We start from the raw sequence: 13,855 nt of genomic DNA on the forward strand, positions 1-13,855 counted from the left end.
CGATGGGTACGAGAAAAGTCTGGCTGGAGATATTGTTGAGTGTTACTCCTACTAAATTATGTTCAAATGCCAAAACTCAGAATGCTTTCCTAGTATATTTATTTTTCTTAGTATATTAATTTATAAACCTAGTCTTAATACCCCTAGAATTTGAGTGTTGGGGATTCTTCATCTTCAAAATATACTTTAAAAATCTTTTACAAACAGCTTTTCAGGAGAAAGTAATCAAAGGAGTAAAAATATCCAGTGACTCTTTTAAAAAGTTTCTCCTTATGAGATCCTGTCTGTCAGTTGTGTGTGTTTGTGAGAGATAGAGGGATGACTTAAAGGCAGAGGCCCCGCCATGGTGAAAAAAGACCCATTCTCCATGAATGACCAGGCAGCTTGTGTCCATATACAGAAAGCAATTCAGAGCCAAGTCTAACAAGTATGTATATAAGATAATATAGCTAATCCAGTGAGCTGAAATAAAAATGGAAAATTTTTTTGTTCTCTTAATAGTATCCTTAATGATTGGATCATTGCTTGGTGCATAGCAGAAGCTCAACAAATAATAATGGAAACAATAAATGAAAGGCTCTGATTGGTGCAATTCAGTATGGCAAACATTTCAATGAAAAGTTGATTTCTACATGTGGGCTATATATGATCTAGGATCAGTTCCCATTTTTTTATTAGATGCAATAACTATTTTTTTAAGTTTATTTTGCGAGAGAGTGCACATATGTACAAGTGTATATGAACAGGGGAGGGGCAGAGAGAGGAGGAAGAAACCCAAACAGGTTCCCCACTGTCAGCACAGAGCCTGATGCAGGGCCTGATCTCATGAACCGTGAGATAGTGACCTGAGCTGAAACCAGGAGTTGGTTGCTTAACTGACTGAACCACCCAGGCACCCCCGTGATAACAATTTTTTAATTTAAAAAAAATTTTTTTTTTTAAATTTATTTCTGAGAGAGACATTGTGAACAGGGGAGGGTCAGAGAGAGAGGGAGATATAGAATCTGAAACAGTCTCCAGGCTCTGAGCTAGCTGTCAGCACAAAGCCCGACACGGGACTCGAACCCACGAACCGTGAGATCATGACCTGAGCCGAAGTCAGACGCTTAACCGACTGAGCCACCCAGGCGCCCCCGTGATAACAATTTTTTAATAAAGAAGCGTGAAATTGTATATTTTAGTTTAGCATTCTCCTTTATCTCAATATTTTAGGTTTGGTTGACCTTGGCAGATCATTATTTGCACAGTATAGCTATTGACTGGGACAAAACCATGCGCTTCACTTTCAATGAAAGGAGTAATCCTGATGATGACTCAATGGGAATTCAGATAGTCAAGGTAAGTCCCCTGAGTTTGGCCTACTGTCCTGACTTCAAAGGAGGATTCTCAGAGCCAGATGTTTCCTGGATAGAGGATCAAACCTTATGGTTTGAATGTCTGTATATTTTCTGCTTTCTTATTTCATTAGGTAACAGCCTTTTTATGGGAACTTTGACAGTATCTTGTCTTCATAAATTTGTTATGTTGGCAGTAATAAGAAAATGTTTCTATTCATATTCTATTTGCTTATCTTGTTCACTGATAGGAGATTGAAATTTCTTTTACTTTCTTTAGCATGGGTCAGTGCTGTTAACTGGATTTTTACATAGAAGTCACAGATTGAGAAATTTAAAGTTAAGTATATTTCCTATTAAAGTAATTGGGCTCCTATTAGGACCTTTGACAATTCCTTAACTGTTAATTAATTTTTAAATTTAATTTATTTTTAAAATTTACATCCAAGTTAGTTAGCATATAGTGCAATAATGATTTCATGAGTAGACTCCTTAATGCCCCTTACCCATTTAGCCCATTCCCCCTCCCAAAACCCCTCCAATAACCTGTATTTAAGAGTCTCTTATGTTTTGTTCCCATCCCTGTTTTTATATTATTTTTGCTTCCTTTCCCATATGTTCATCTGTTTTGTATCTTAAAACAGATACAAAGTATCTGTAAAAAAACAGTAAAAAGTACTCATATGAGTGAAGTCCTATGATATTTGTTTTTCTCTGACTGACTAATTTCGCTTAGCATAATACCCTCCAGTTCCATACACGTAGTTGCAAATGGCAAGTTTTCATCCTTTTTGATTGCCAAGTAATACTCCATTGTGTGTGTGTATACATATATATATATATACACACATATACATATATACACACACACACACACCACATCTTTATGCATTCATCCATCAATGGACATTTGGGATCTTTCCATAACTGGCTATTGTTGATAGTGCTGCTATAAACATTGGGGCGCATGTGTCCCTTTGAAATGGCACACCTGTATCCCTGGGATAAACACCTAGTAGTGCAATTGCTGGGTCATAGGGTAGCTCTAGTTTTAATTTTTTCAGGAACCTCCATACTGTTTTCCAGAGTGGCTGCACTAGTTTGCATTTCCACCAGCAGCAGTGCAAAAGAGGTCCTCTGTCTCCTCATCCTCGCCAACATCTGTTGTTAATGTTAGTCATTCTGACAGGTGTGAGGTAGTATCTCATTGTGGTTTTGATTTGTATTTCCCTGATGATGAGTGATGTTGAGCATTTTTTCATGTGTTGGTTGGCCATCTGGATGTCTTCTTTGGAGAAGGGTCTATTCATGTCTCTTGCCCATTTCTTCACTGGATTGTTTTTTAGGTGTTGAATTTGGTAAGTTCTTTATAGGTTTTGGATACTAACCCTTTATCTTATACGTCATTTGCAAATATCTTCTCCCATTCTGTTGGTTGCCTTTTAGTTTTGCTGATTGTTTCTTTCCCTGTGCGGAAGCTTTTTATTTTGTGAGGTCCCAATAGTTCATTTTTGCTTTTGTTTCCCTTACCTCCAGAGACGTGTTGATAAGAAGTTGCTGCAGCCAAGGTCTAAGAGATTTTTGCCTGCTTTTCTCTAGGACTTTGATGGCTTCCTGTCTTACGATTAGGTTTTTGATCCATTTTGAGCTTACTTTTGTGTATGGTGTAAGAAAGTGGTCCAGGTTCATTTTTCTGCCTGTTGCTGTCCAGTTTTCCCAGCACCACTTGCTGAAGAGATCGTCTTTATTCCATTGGATATTCTTTCCTGCTTTGTCAAAGATTAGTTGGCCATAGTTTTGTGGGTCCATTTCTGGGTTCTCCATTCTGTCCCATTGATCTGAGTGTCTGTTTTTGTGCCACCTTAACTGTTAATTTATGAAGATAGTTAGATTGACTGATGGGTCTACTTTAAACCAGATGATCAAGGGTTCCAACCAGCTGTGGAGGCAGCAGTGGTTTGCCTCCTGGGATTATTACAGTTGGTTAGGGCCTGTTGCCAAAAGCCAAGGATGCTGATTCAATTTGATCCCACTATTGTTCTCTTACATAAGCCTCTAGCACATGGCTTTTGATTTTATATGAGTTCATTACAGTGTAATGCTAAGTTGGGTTATTTAAAAAAATTTTTTAATGTTTTTATTTGTGAGAGAGAGAGAGAGACAGACAGACAGACAGCATGAGCAGGGGAGGGTCAGAGAGAGAGGGAGACACAGAATCTGAAGCAGGCTCCAGGCTCTGAGCTAGCTGTCAGCACAGAGCCTGATGTGGGGCTCGAACCCATGAACCGTGAGATCATGACCTGAGCTGAAGTCGGGGCTTAACCGACTGACCACCCAGGCACCCAGAAGTTGGGTTATTTTTAATGTTTATTCATTTATTTTGAGAGAGAGAGAGAGAGAGAGAGGACAAGCACATGTACATGACTGCTTGTGTGAGTGGTGTAGAGATAGAGAGAGAGGGAGAGAATACCAAGCAAGCTCTGTGCTGTCAGCATGGGGCTCAAACTCATGAACCGTGACATCATGACCTGAGCCAAAATCATGAGTCAGAGGCTTAACTGACTGAGCCACCCATGCACCCCTGATCTGGGGTTTTAAAAGGAAAGTTGTCTCATAAATTTTGGCCACCAGAAGATGGGTAAGGTTTTGGCAGATTTGAAGATACTTTTTTCATGAGGAAGAACTAACTGAAAGGAGCTTTCTATGTGATCTAACTTGGTCTGTTTCAGACAAATGTCAAAAACAATTATAAAATTTTATTTTGTATGTTTTAAAAGTCTCTGCACTATCCCTATTGCAGCTCTTTATTTGGAATTTCAGAATGTTTCTCAGAGATGAAGTGCTCCATATATTTTTAACAAATGTTTTCCTTTATTTTTGAGAGAACATGAGCAAGCGAGTGGGGGAGAGTCAGAGAGAGAGGGGACAGAGGGTCAGAAGCAGGCTCCATGCTGACAGCAGAGAGCCTGATGCGGGACTTGAAGCCTGAACTGTGAGATCATGACTGAGCCACCCAGTTGCCTCAAAGTACTCCATATTTGAAATATTTTCTTTCTGTTTAAATTGTGAATTAAGGCAATGTACATTTGTAACAATCATGTTATTAAGAGAATGTTTCATTTTTCTCATTGAAGTGAATGCACTGTCAGTAAAATGACATTAGCTCCTGAAAATCATAGTCTCAGCTTAGTTATTAAATTATATGTATTGCTCTCATTAAATATTAAAGTACAACAAATGTTTCCTTTTTATACAAATTTATAAAACAATTTAGATAGAAAGATTTCTCTATCTTGGACAGAATGGTTTTTCTCTCTACAATGCAGATTGCATTTTTTGCTATTTTGATTTTTCTCCTCATATTAGAGTTTTGGTTTTTTTTTAATTTTTTTTAATGTTTTATTTATTTCTAGGAGAGAGAGAGACAGCGTGAGCAGGGGAGGGTCAGAGAGAGAAGGAGTCACAGACTGAAACAGGCTCCAGGCTCTGAGCTGGTAGTCAGCACAGAGCCCGATGCGGGGCTCAAACCCATGAACCGCAAGATCATGACCTAAGCGAAAGTCGGAAGCTTAACCGACTAAGCCACCCAGGTGCCCCTAGAGTTTTAATAGGTAAATATTATATCATGTTTTAGAGAAAGGAATAATGTTAGCATCTGTCATATGTGTACTGAAGCGACCATTGTTTTATCTGAGACATAGTATTAAAAGAAACTGTCAATTTATGTAGAATTATCATGTAATTTTTGTTAATTCTGAATCGCATTTGTATTAATTCTGAAAACAATTTAAATTTGATAGAAAATTAGAAAGAAAGTTAGAAAATTTGACTGAAATTCCCCTTGAAAATGTTCTTAGTCAACTATATGTCAATAAAACTGGAAAAAAAAATGTATCTTAGAATATTAAAAAAATTAGGAAAAAGAAAATTTAAAAAATTGCTTTGGCTCATGTGTCTAGGGTACACTATAGTTTTAAGAACTAAAATACACATTGGGGCCCCTCGGTGGCTCAGCCGGTTAAGCATCCAACTCTTGGTTTCAGCTCAGGTCATGATCTCAAGGTTTGTGAGTTCGAGCCCCATGTTGGGTTCTGTGCTGACAGCACAGAGCCTGCTTGGGATTCTTTCCCTCTCTCTCTGCCCTTCTCCACCCTCTCAGAATAAATAAACTTAGAAAAATAATAAAAAACTAAAATGCATGTTTATGATATGATTCTGTTTAATGCTGAAACAGAGTTACAACTAAGGCTTTTTTTTTTTTTTTTAGAGACTGTAAGGAGCCTTTAAAAAAAATACTGTTTCTCTTCTTTAGGATCTTCACCGCACAGGCTGCAGTTCTTACTGTGGCCAGGAGGCTGAGCAGGACAGAGTTGTGTTAAAACGGGTTCTTTTGGCCTATGCCCGATGGAACAAGAATGTTGGGTACTGCCAAGGCTTTAACATCCTGGCTGCTCTAATTCTGGAAGTGGTGGAAGGCAATGAAGGGGATGCACTGAAAGTGAGTATCAGGCTCTGAAGGGGCCAACTGAAGTTCTCTGAGAGTCACATATTGGAACTGTAATGTCTCTTCCCTGATGTCCCACTGTCTTCCAACGAGTTTGCTGCACATTTGTTATTACCCATAATAACATTTCCCCCATGTTAAAGCCAGATCAAGTGACAAACTCATGTAGCTTCCAAATGTGAGTAGAATCATTATGTTTTTAGTCTTGCTTATGAAACCTCGTATTTTAAAAAAAAATTTCTAATGTTTAGTTTTGAGAGAGAGAGAGAGAGAGAGAGACAGAACATGAGTGAGAGAGGGGCAGAGAGAGAGATAGAGACACAGAATCCAAAGCAGGCTCCAGGCTCTCAGCTGTCAGCACAGAACCTGACACAGGGCTTGAAGTCATGAACTGTGAGATCATGATCTGAGCCAAAGTCCGATGTTCAACTGACTGAGCCACCCAGGCACCCATGAAACATCATATTTTTAAAGCAGGTTGAATACTAACTGTATTAATTATTTGTTGTTGCAGAACAAATTAGCTAGTTAAAATAGCAAACATGATTTACCTCATAGGTTCCTTGAGTCAGGAATCTGAGTGCAGCTTAGCTGGCTCAAAGTTGTGTCGTTGTGACATTGAAACTGTTGGTTGAGTCTGCAGTCTCATCTGAAAGCTCACTTGGGGACAGCATTCACTTCCAAGTTGGTTCATGTGGTTGTTGGCAAGATTTGATTTCTCACAGGTTGTTGGACTGAGGGCCCAAGTTCCTGGCTGTCTGTCGGCCTGAGGCCTTTTTTACTTCTTTGCCATGTCTCTATCTCACAACAAGGCAGCTGGCATCCCTCAGAGTAAGAGAATAAAAGAGAATGAGCAAGGTAGGAGAGATTAAGTTGCAGATTTGTAGCCTAATATCAAGTTACATTTTTATCATTTTTGTTATATTCTGCTCATTAGAAGCCAGTCACTAGGGCTAGCTCTTACTCAAGGGGAAGGGCTTACACAAGGGTGTGACTACCAAGAGGTGGGGACATGAAAGGTCATGTTAGACACTGCCTACTTCTCCACAAGTTATGCTTAATTCTGGTTGGGTCTTGTTATTGAGTTGCTTTACTCTTTCACATATGGGGTGAGGTATGGAGGAGGTAGGCTGAGAGTGAGTGTCTGTTATGGAAGGTATTTGTGGAGAAAAGTTATGGAAGTGAATTCTATTTTACTATCTTTTAATCTTGGATGCTAGGAACCTTCATTTAAAAAAAAAAATCCAGAAACACTTTGAGATGGGTCACAAGCAATTTAAGCTTATAAATTGGAATGTGAGTCAGTGAATCACCAGAAATAATCTTTATGAGAAATGAAGCATTTCACATGTGCAGGATGACTACTCCCTTATTAGCTTGGGGCATTACGGGGTTGCTAATTCATGTTTGAACTCTCAATCTACTATTGATTGCAGTACTTTGGGATGGATGGAATAGATACTTTAGTCTTTGTATTCAGGAGCCTCCCCCAACCCTGGTCTTGTGTTTGACTGTGGTAAATAATCTTAGTGATATTCCCAATCACTGACTAAGGTCATATGGAAAAACAAACAAATGTCCCTTCTGGTTTTAATCCCATCATGGTGGAATTAATTAGAAAGCCAGCCTGACATAGTCTAAATCTGTATTCACCCTTTCACTTTTTCCATTGGCATATTTAAGGAAACAGCTCTGAAGCTACATGTTCGTCAAATAAGTGGGGGAGGGAGGAGCCAGTGACAAATCAAATATATGAATTTAAAATGTTTTTTTTTTTTATCAAGAAGCAGTTTTGTTTATTCAGTATATCAGCTTTAGTCAGTTTTGTCTTTTCAGATGTGATTTCTATGCCTATAAGATGAGAACTGTTCTGTTGAGAAGTTGGAATAAGCAATTCAGGTTAGAAGGTGAGGTAGAGCGGTTTGGGGGAGGGGTTATACATGCCAGTCAAATCATGGAAAGGCTCAGTGATACTTGGGAAACTAAAAATTCACATAAAAAAGATGGATTAGGTAAAGCTGAGGAGCTGCATATTTATATTTCTGTCTCTAAGAAAACTCTGTGAACTGAAATGGCATCATCATTATTTAGGAATCTTGTGGTTAGACATTGAATATGCAGAGGAAGATTAGATTCATGAAGAATCATTTCAGATGCAAAGGAAGATGTTGGTATCAGTGTTTGTTAGCAGCTATTTTGGCCTCTGCAAGTTTTTTTTTTTTTTGGTGCAAGTTTTAATTATTAGGCAAATATATAGTTTAATTTAGAAGGAGGTAAACCATTTCCTTGCTTTTCAGCACTTACTGTTTTTCGTAGTAACTTTTTAACTACTTGTTAAAACTTTGAAGCTCCTTCATTATTTATTTTTCACAAATTACAGAACGTTTTGAGAGTAGTTTCAGGTTCACAGAAAAACTGAAAGGAAGATACAGAGATTTCCATATGCCACCCGCTCCAACACATGCACAGCCTCCCCTGTTATCCATGTCACGCTCAAAGGTACTTTTGTTACAATCCATGAACTTGTATCAACATGTCATAATCAACTAAAGTCCGTAGTTTCCATTAGGACTCACTCTTGGTGTTGTACGTTCTGTGGGTTTGGACAAATGTTTAACAACATGTATTCATCATTATAGTATTTATACAGAGGGTGTTCACTGCGCCAACAATGCTCTGTGCTCTATCTACACATCCCCGCTGCCCTTACTCCTGGCAACCAGAGATCTTTTTACTGTCTTCACAGCCTTGCCCTTTCCAGAAAGTCGTATAGCTAGAATCATAGAGTATGGAGCCTTTTCAGATTGGCTTCCTTCACTTAGTAACATGCATTTAAGGTTCCTTCATGTCTTTTCGTGACTTGACAGCTCATTTATTTATAGTGCTGAATAATATTCCGTTGTCTGGCTATATGTAGTTTTTTTTATCTATCCACCTACTGAAGGACATCTCTGTTGCTTCCAAGTTTTGGCAGATAATAAAGCTTCCGTAAACATCCATGTATGGGTTTTTTTTATAGATCTGGGTTTTCACTTCCTTTCGGTAACTACCAAGGAGTGTGATTGCTGGATCATATGGTAAAAGTATAGTTAATTTTGTAAGAAACTGCCAAACTATCTTCTCAAGTGACTGTACGAGTTTGCATTCCCACCAGTGACAAATGAGATTTCCTGTTGCTCCACATTCTCATCAGCATTTGATGGTGTCAGCATTCCAGATTTTGGCCATTCTAATCAGTGTATCTCATTTTAATTTGAATTTCTCTGATGATGTATGATGTGAAGCATCTTTTCATATGCTTATTTGCCATTTGAACACATCTTTGATGAAGTATCTGTTAAAGTCTTTGGTCCATTTGATCCAACAGATTACTTTATTTTGAGCTTTTAGAGTTCTTTGTGTGTTTTAGATAACAGTCTTTTATCAGATGTGCCTTCTGCAAATATTTGCTCCTGGTCTGTGGCTTGTCTTCTCTATCTCTCAGCATTGTCTTTTACAAAGCAGAAGTTTCTATTTAAAGAAATCTAGCTTCCCAGTGATTTCGTTCTTAGATTGTATCCTTGCTGTTGTATCTAAAAAGTCATCAGCATACCCCAAGGTCATCTAGGCTATGTTGTCTTCTAGGAGTTTTATGGTTTTGCATTTTATGTTTAGATCTGTGATCTATTTTGAGTCAATTTTGTGAAAGGTGTGAGTTTTGTGTCTAGATTAATTTTTTGGCAGATAGATGTCTACTTTGTTCCAGCAACATTTGTTGAAGAGACTGTTCTGCTCTATTGCCACTATTTTTCCTTTTTTTTTTTTTTTTTTAAATGTGTGATCTTCGTAATACAGTCATGGGTGGAGTAACATACCTTACAACACACAGCTATTTCTTATGTCCTGTGTCAGACTTTGAGTCCTTTGGACAGATACTTTCATTGTGTCATAAGAATTACTATTATAATTGGAAATTTGTTTTTCTTGTTTTGTGTAATTTTGAGAGATCATAATTTCTTTTTTTTAAATTGCTAACTGCTATCTTTTTTTTAAGGTTTATTTATTTTGAGAAAGAGAGCAAGCGACCAGGGGAGGGGCAGAGAGGGGGAGAGAGAGAATCCTAAGCAGCCTCTGCAAGCCAGTGCAGAGCTCTATGTAGGGCTTAAACTCACTGACCAGTTGCTAGATCGTGACCTGAGCTGAAACTGAGAGTCAAAGGCTCAACCAACTGAGCCACCCAGACACTCCCATAATTTCTTTTTAAAGCTTAAGTATCTCTCTCCGTTTTATATCCTTAGAAAGAAAGTGCAATAATAGATAGACTGTTACCTTTAAATTTTACCTTTGTGATCCTGTAAATTCCTCTTCTTCTTGCTCGTAGAGTGCAAGGTCCCCACCAGGGCACTCCATTCTTTTGGACCTCTGCACGCCTCCTCACCTGGCCCCAGTCTCTTCAGGACCTCCTTTCTCCACACAGATTGAATATGCTGTACTCCTTTTATTGCTAAGCTCTACCTGTCCAATCTTGTAATAAAGGTCTCAGAGGGACCTTCTCAAGAGTATGGCTCAACCTTATTAGTCAAACTATGACCCTAAAAAGTAGAACTTACAAGCCAAGGATGAGGGACAAATTAGCCCTGGTCAGGTCTGGGAGATAATTTTCGGAAAATAGAGTTTTGTGAAATGTGACACAGTTACTTCGCTACCAATATACAGGGTTAGCTATGATTTTATTCTTAATCTTGTTTTTCCTGGGCTCTGGGGACTGAGGGGTCTTCTGGGCGAAGAGGGCAGAGCAGAATATACAGGCTGACAGCGAAGGAACCGGAGGTTGACATATAGAACTCCTCTGTGTTCTGCTGAGTCAATCTAGTGATTCGTGACATCCTAGAAAAGGTAACACAAATAGAAAAGTCAGAATGAAAATGGTAATTTGAAGAACTTGTGAGATAATCTTAGGAAGGAAATCCAGGTTTTAAAAGCACCATGTATTCAAACAAAACCTTGATGCTAAGTGGATCTTGAGACTCGCTTTAGTTGGGGTGTTTTATGACATTTCCGCTCTTGGTTTTCATATTAAGGTTGAACAACTGTGCTGACCTCAGGGAGCCAGCACTGAAATTCCTGCTGCCTGCTGATTAAGCATGTGCTCCATCACTTCTGCGTGAGGCCGGAGGTTGTATAAACACAGCCACTTCGGGGGTGAACTTTAGGTCTAGTGGCCCATCTAGAAACTTTGGATGACACATTTAAAGAATGGTGTGTTCCGGCTAACTGCGTTTTTGAGTGTGTTCCTTCTATTTAGGACACATTAGGGATCCCAGGTTTTAGGAAGTAATCTTACTCTTTATATTTTTCTTCAGATTATGATTTACCTCATTGATAAGGTACTTCCTGAAAGCTATTTTGTCAATAATCTCCGGGCATTGTCTGTGGATATGGCTGTCTTCAGAGATCTCTTGAGACTGAAGCTCCCTGAATTATCTCAGCACCTGGATATCCTTCAGAGAACTGCAAACAAGGAAAGTGGAGGTAGTGGTGATTCAGTGCTGTTATACCTGTGAAGATATTTATTTTACTTTGATTCCACTGTACATCTGAGCCTAAACCTTGAATGGAAGTACTTTTTTTCAGGTATTTTTGTTAGAGTACAGTGCAATGAAATAGATTGCTAGAGAACAAAAACAGAACGGAAAAATTGATAGGGTCATGTGTTGTATCTAGGAAGTCAGTCAAGAAGCTAATACTTTCCCAGTACGAGATCAACAACTGAAATGATATATTGCCCTCTAGGTGAAGAATGGTGTCCATGTCTTACCGTCTAGTTACCCTGCTCTAAGCTGGCACCAATCCTGTAGGAATTCTTTAAAACTGAGCTATAGGTACAATTCCAAACAGAGTGTGGCTTTGCCTGAACGGTTGAGACAGAAAGAAGAATATGTGTTTTCTTTAAGTTTTAGGAGAAACATCAATAGTCTTTTGGACTGAAATGTTTCATTGCTCTATTCATGGTAACAGTATTTAGATTTAACTAAAGATGAATGGGTCAGCTCTTTCTGGAGAAGGACTCCCCAGGACTGACAGAATCTGAACCCTGAAGGAGGGCTCCAGGTTGAGACAGGGATGGAGATTCTGTTCTGTGAGCAGCTCCAAGTTGCTGCTGTCTGGTGGGCATCACCCAGCTTTCTGAAGCACCCCAGCTAGCAGCTATGAATGAACATACCAACTGTCTGCACTTTCCTGGCTATGCCCAGGATACCAAGAAAAACAGTGAGAAGTTTGCTGTGTTTCCTGTAAATGGTGGCCAGCACCCCACCCACACATTCAAATCTGAGAAAGTTTGAAAGGATCTGAGGACCTAATCTGTGATTATAATACACTGGAAATTTTAGTGACACCTGGGAGTTTCTCAGCATTTCCTTTTTTTTTTTTTTTTTTTTAAATGTTTTATTTATTTCTAGGAGAGAGAGAGAGACAGTGCGAGCAGGGGAGGGTCAGAGAGAGAGGGAGTCACAGACTTTGAAACAGGCTCCAGGCTCTGAGCCGGCAGTCAGCACAGAGCCCGACGCGGGGCTCGAACCCACGAACCGCGAGATCATGACCTAAGCGAAAGTCGGACGCTTAACCGACTAAGCCACCCAGGCGCCCCTCTCAGCATTTCCTTCTAAACCATTTAAACCATCTCATTTAGTTTGGCTGTGCAGTGTAATTGTGCACCCGTATGGATTTCATAATTCTTCCAGATAGACCACCTTGCCTGTCCCATGTCAGGCATGCTTTCCTCAGCTCCACACTTGCCTGTAAGTGCTGCCCTTAGATTTAAGTCTCTGAACAAAGATGTTCCTTTAAGAAGAGAGAGAATGAGATGAGAGCCCTTTTTGCTTATCCTTGGATAAATGCACAGTCTGACTAACTTGGAGGAAGGATCAGTTTAAATATCTACACTTTTTAATTTCATAAAATACATACTAATGCCATCCTAGGAAGTAGGAGGGAGCTCTGTGTTTTGGGTGAATTCAGAAACTTCATTGTGAGCTGTGTGTATAGTTTAGTTCAAAATATTTTAAAATTGCATGTTGTTTAATCTACACATACTTTGGGACTTTCCAGCTTTTTTTCTGTTATTTATTTGTAGTTTAATTCCACTGTGGTCTGAGAGCTGTGCATAATTTAAGAAGTAGACAAGTAAGGAGTCTTATTTTTATCAGCAGCATTTGAAGAAAAGAGGGCTTTATGAGATTTTCAACATTGGATTCTGATTTTGATAGACTAAAAATCCTTTCTTTTTATCCCATTTTTGGTGAGGAAAACCTTCTCCTTAATTTTAGCACCATACGGTAGGTAGAGCCAAATATAGTTTTAGGTTAAGATTTCTGAAATATTATAAAGAATTCATGAAGGTCATATTATTCAGATTTTTACCAAACACACCTATGTACTTCCAAAAAAAAAAAGGAAGGAAAAAAGGAGGAAAGAACCAGAAGCAGACATCTAAAGAGATCAGTCAGGAAATGTAACATACTTAGTGGGCATGGAAGATTAAATTAGGGTATTTTTATATCTTGCAAAACATCAATTCTGAAGAAACGTAGAGTGTCTGACTCATTGCAGGTGGATACGAGCCCCCGCTGACGAATGTCTTCACCATGCAGTGGTTTCTGACTCTCTTTGCTACGTGCCTCCCTAACCATACAGTCTTAAAGATTTGGGATTCAGTCTTCTTTGAAGGTTCGGAAATCATCCTGAGGGTGTCGCTGGCCATCTGGGCAAAATTGGGAGAGTAAGTGATTTCCTCCTTGTGTTCTGGGGTGTGCAGGGCCTTAAGAGGTTCTGCGCTCTAATGTGGAAAGCATCTATATTTAAGTGCGAGCAAAAGAGGAAGTTGGGAACTTTGTTGAATTGCTTTAGCCTTCTGAAATCTCAGTTGGCTGATTCTTGATTGTTGGGGGGGGGTGGCAAATATAATCTATGTTGGGAAAGGGGGCAGGGTTTTTCAGGCCTGCAGATCTTATCCTGTTCTTCTTCAGTGCTAGTATCC

General features: G+C 39.1%; 1 protein-coding gene across 4 annotated transcripts in view; it reads left to right on the forward strand.

The window, feature by feature from the left end:
* The window catches only part of TBC1D30 (TBC1 domain family member 30), an 81,503-nt gene that overhangs the window by 44,496 nt on the left and 23,152 nt on the right, over window positions 1-13,855 (forward strand). For all 4 annotated transcript variants that reach the window (XM_039234297.1, XM_039234298.1, XM_039234295.1 and 1 more), the window contains exons 4-7: window positions 1,213-1,338; window positions 5,647-5,832; window positions 11,181-11,349; window positions 13,429-13,597. In XM_039234297.1, the coding sequence (XP_039090228.1) occupies window positions 1,273-1,338; window positions 5,647-5,832; window positions 11,181-11,349; window positions 13,429-13,597 (590 nt within the window). In that variant the 5' untranslated portion in view covers window positions 1,213-1,272. The remainder of the gene's footprint in view (window positions 1-1,212; window positions 1,339-5,646; window positions 5,833-11,180; window positions 11,350-13,428; window positions 13,598-13,855) is intronic.

This window comes from Hyaena hyaena, unplaced genomic scaffold (genome assembly GCF_003009895.1).
Source record: "Hyaena hyaena isolate Hyena2069 unplaced genomic scaffold, ASM300989v1 scaffold_87, whole genome shotgun sequence".
In the NCBI taxonomy this organism is placed as follows: domain Eukaryota; kingdom Metazoa; phylum Chordata; class Mammalia; order Carnivora; family Hyaenidae; genus Hyaena; species Hyaena hyaena.